Raw genomic sequence first — 5,000 nt, forward strand, 5'->3', positions numbered from 1 at the left:
TCCACTTAACTCAGTGGAGTGTGTGCGTGTGTGTGTCTCCTCTAATAACATGTGTGTGTGTGTGTGTGTGTGCATGTGTGTGTGCGCGTGTGCGTGTGTGTGTGTGTGTGTGTCCTAGGAGAGTCAGGTGAGAGCGTTAAGAAGGTGTCAGAAGCTCCTGCTGCCAACACAGACCAGGCTGTGGAGACGGGTGGGTGAGTGGGGGAGGGGAGGGGGGAGAGGAGGGGAGGGGGGTGGGGGAGGGGAGGGGGAGAGGAGGAGAGTCGGGTGGGGGAGGGGAGGGGGAGAGGAGGAGAGTCGGGTGGGGGAGGGGAGGGGAGAGGAGGAGAGTCGGGTGGGGGAGGGGAGGGGAGGGGAGTGGTGGGGGAGGGGAGACGGGTGGGTGAATGGGGGAAGGGAGGGGGGAGGTGGAGGGGAGGGAGGGGGAGGGGAAGGAGTCGGTTGGGTGACTACCCCTAGCCCCTACTCCCTAGTCCCTACACACTAGCCCCTACTCCATAGACACTAGCCCTACTACCTAGGAGGGAGGGAGGGGCCTGAGAGGGTTTTACTTCCTCTTTTGTGATTATTGACATGCCTTCTTCTTCTTCTTCTTCTTCTTTTGGTCTTTCAGGCTTCGGTAGCCGCTGTACACAACCCAAAGGCCCCCGGGACCCCCCCACGCAGTGGACATGATGGTCTCTCCCAGACACCCCCGCCCCACACAGTGGACATGATGGTCCCTCCCCCAATCAGTGGATATAATGGTCCCCCCCCACCCCTCTCCTTCATGTGCCACTGTATACCTTGTAGGAAGACGACCATTCCATCTTCAGACCACTTCTCCTAGCCTCCTCATCTCCTCTCCTAGCCTCCTCATCTCCTCTCCTAGCCTCCATCTCCTCTCCTAGCCTCCTCGTCCCCTGAACTAACACAATCCGCAAGTAAACGTAGATAATCTCCCAGGATGCAACAGTGTGCACCTCTCTGCTGTACTGCCGTACCTGTTGCCAGGGACAACTCTTCTTGTGTGCTGGTGCTATATCAGTAGCCTCCCTCACAGCTCCCCCTGGTGGTCACAGGGGCACGTTTACACCTCCTCCTCCTCCTCCTCCTCCTCCTCCTCCCTCTTCTCCTCCTCCTCCTTCTGTCTGTCTGTCTTCTTTCAAACAGCAGGAAGAGTTGAGCGAGCTACAGGGGAAGAGGCTGGGCCAGAATCTAAAGTGTTTAACGTGGGGGGGGGGATCGGATCCCTCGCTGCCATTGGCCAACACGACTCACTCCCCCTTGTGACTCTGCGCCTTCACTCAACCATTCCATTGGTCCAGAGGTGGAGACTCCGCGCCCTCCTCCCTCCTCCCTCCCGGTGCACCGGCCGGCCAGGCGAGCTAAAGGAGCTGTGACTCCTCCTCCTCCTCCTCCTCTGCTGGGACCATCAGCCTGTCGCCAGGGCAACGTTCTCTGCTTCCTGGTTCCTGTTCCAGAAAGACACGACTTCCTGCCCTTCGTTCTGGACTCTTAGACGCGTTTCCTGTCGCGACGGCTGAGACGCGTTGCTAGGGCGTCGCTAGGGCATCGCTAGGGGAAGAGGACTACTGGTTTTTATTTTATATTTTGGTTGTTTTTTTGTTTTGTTTTGTTTGCTAACTTCTCGATAGCTATATATGCATTGTTTTATAAATGTACAGGGCAAGTAGGTATATAATATTTCAAATTTGCTATCTCTAAATATTCTTATTAACAGAAGATGTAAGAAATGTGCATGCCACCCCCCCCCCACACACCATCTGTAAATTATTCGCCTTTTGTTTCATTTTAGAAGATTTCAGGGTTGTCGTTTTTTTCTTCTTTTTTTTTTCTTTCTTTTTTTAGTCTTTATGTTCTAATTATGTTGAAAGTTTTTAAATCGGCTGGACTCACTGCAAAAAGCCAGCCTCCCCCTTCCCCCTCACTCTCACCCCTTCCCCCCTTCCCCTCCCCCCCCACCCCCTGAGATGGCAGCGGGCTCCAGATTGTAATAACGCTCTTTTTGTAAATTGTATTCTAAAAGGTTATTTTTGTATCGCTGTTGGTTGTTCAGGTCCGCCCCCCGCCCCCCCCCCCCCCCCCCCTGTACCACTCTATCACTTTATCACTCCCCTGTATCTATCTATCACTCGCCTTCCTTTCAGAGCCCGCCTGTGCCTTCTGGAGAGCACCCTCCTTCTCCTCCTATTCCTCCTCCTCCTCTTCCTCTTCCTCCTATTCCTCCTCAGAAGCAGAAGCAGCAGCATGTGACCATATAAGTGTTTCCCCTGTGTGTGTGTGTGTGTGTTTGCATGTGCGTTTGCGTGTGCATGTGCGTGTGCGTGTGCGCGTGCGTGTGTGTTTGTGACGTGGAAGAAGAAGGGTGCTGGTACTGATATTACTCAGATGCTGATCATTCATGTTCTAGAGTGAATGTTCTACAGGAAGTGTGTGTAAACTGACACTGTGGGGAAACACGCTGGATGCACGCTGCTGAGTCTGTGTCTGACTCCTCTGGGCCTCTCCCTCCCTCCCTTCCTCTCCCTCCCCCCCTCCTCTCCCCCTCCCCTCCCCCCCCCATCACCCACCTGTTTGTATGTTGCAGAAATCAATCAACCTGTCAGTAAAAGAGAAACACATCAAGTAAAACAAATCGCCTTGTTTCTTCCTTCACTGTTCTTAATGGGGTCTCTGGAGTGTGTCTCTGTGTCTCTGTGTGTGTGTGTGTCTGTGTGTGTGTGTGTGTGTACGCGTGTGCATGCGTGTGTGTGTGTGTGTGTGTGTGTGTGTGTGTACGCGTGTGCGTGTGTGCTTGTGCGTGTGTGTGTGTACCATCCTGGGTTCATTGGAACTAGGCAGGATGTGATCTCTGCAGGAGTTCCAGTCAGACCAGAGGGCTTCCTCACACACACACTAATACTCACACACACTAACCTTCCTCACACACAGTAACCTTCCTCACACACACACTAATACTCACACACACTAACCTTCCTCACACACACTAATACTCACACACACACTAACCTTCCTCACACACACTAATACTCACACACACACTAACCTTCCTCACACACACTAATACTCACACACACACTAACCTTCCTCACACACACTAATACTCACACACACTAACCTTCCTCACACACACTAATACTCACACACACACTAACCTTCCTCACACACACTAATACTCACACACACTAACCTTCCTCACACACACTAATACTCACACACACACTAACCTTCCTCACACACACTAATACTCACACACACACTAACCTTCCTCACACACACTAATACTCACACACACTAACCTTCCTCACACACACTAATACTCACACACACTAACCTTCCTCACACACACTAATACTCACACACACTAACCTTCCTCACACACACTAATACTCACACACACTAACCTTCCTCACACACACTAATACTCACACACACACTAACCTTCCTCACACACACTAATACTCACACACACACTAACCTTCCTCACACACACACTAATACTCACACACACACTAACCTTCCTCACACACACTAATACTCACACACACACTAACCTTCCTCACACACACTAATACTCACACACACTAACCTTCCTCACACACACTAATACTCACACACACACTAACCTTCCTCACACACACTAATACTCACACACACGAACCTTCCTCACACACACTAATACTCACACACACACTAACCTTCCTCACACACACTAATACTCACACACACTAACCTTCCTCACACACACTAACCTTCCTCACTCACTCATCTGACATGCATTTACTCCCTGTGGTTGGGACAACAGGTCACACACACACAGTCATATCAGTGGTAGGGTTTATGTGTATGTGTAAATGGGAGCTCTAAACAGGCCTGGGGCTTTTTTTGATTTCACTCACACACACACACACACATCGATATGAATGGTGCGGTTGAGTCATTAGTCCCAACAGAATTTAGACTCATTGATTTATTCATAAGTTCTCAGTGGACTCTCAGTGGTTGTGCATGTGCCAAGTTCACTTAGTGAGAGAGGATACACTATACACTGTTGTCTGGCTTAGTGACCACACACACACACACATGTTCTTGCATCTGGGAGATCAGTGTATCCGGAGTAATGTCTGAGCTCACACACATACACACACACACACACACACACACACACTAGGATCCAGTTTCACAGACGAGGCTTAAGGCTTGTTCTGGACTAAATCACACTTTCAATGTAAATCTCCATTGAAGAGGCTTTTTAGTCTGGGATTAGTCTTAAGCCTTGTCTGTGAAACCCTCGAGGTTTACATTCATGGCACACAACAGCATTACCTCAGCATTCTATTAACTAAACATTATATTCGACTAAACAGTATATTCAACTAAACATCCTATTAACTAAACATCCTTTAACTAAACATCCTATTAACTAAACATTCTATTAACTAAACATTCTATTCAACTAAACATTCTATTAACTAAACATTCTATTCAACTAAACATTCTATTAACTAAACATTCTATTAACTAAACATCCTATTAACTAAACATTCTATTCAACTAAACATTCTATTCAACTAAACATCCTATTAACTAAACATTCTATTCAACTAAACATTCTATTCAACTAAACATTCTATTCAACTGATTAACTGAACATTCTAATCAACGTCAACAATCAACATCAACTTCTATGTGGTTGAAACGCTAATGAACATCTGCGTCGCCACGGTTTCTGTCGACCCCCCCCCCCACCGCTCCCAGAAGCAGAGGAACTGGTGGGCTATTGGCTGGGACTTGACCCTATGACCTCTGGGAGAGCCTATAAACACCCCATCACCAGGACCTTAGCGCTAAGCTATGACCTCTCCCTCTCTCCGCCGCGTAGCGGCGTCTCCGTCCTCCACCAGGAGCCGGTCTTCTTCTCCTCCTTCCAGTAATTGCTCAGGGACTCCCTCGCCAGAGCTGCTCTGTCACACACAGTCACTTCCTGTCTCACTGAT

General features: G+C 49.1%; 1 protein-coding gene across 1 annotated transcript in view; it reads left to right on the plus strand.

Moving 5' to 3' along the window:
• LOC308164412 (tyrosine-protein phosphatase non-receptor type 12-like) overlaps positions 1 to 1,501 on the plus strand; it is a gene marked incomplete at both ends in the record, with an annotated part of 55,678 nt that extends 54,177 nt beyond the window's left edge. Inside the window, 2 exon segments of the mRNA XM_080538513.1 lie at positions 119 to 190; positions 1,308 to 1,501. Coding sequence (XP_080394639.1) covers positions 119 to 190; positions 1,308 to 1,501 — 266 coding nt within the window.
• Between the last annotated feature and the right edge of the window lie 3,499 nt (positions 1,502 to 5,000).

This window comes from Nansenia antarctica (assembly GCF_963989245.1).
Source record: "Nansenia antarctica genome assembly, chromosome: 8".
In the NCBI taxonomy this organism is placed as follows: domain Eukaryota; kingdom Metazoa; phylum Chordata; class Actinopteri; order Argentiniformes; family Microstomatidae; genus Nansenia; species Nansenia antarctica.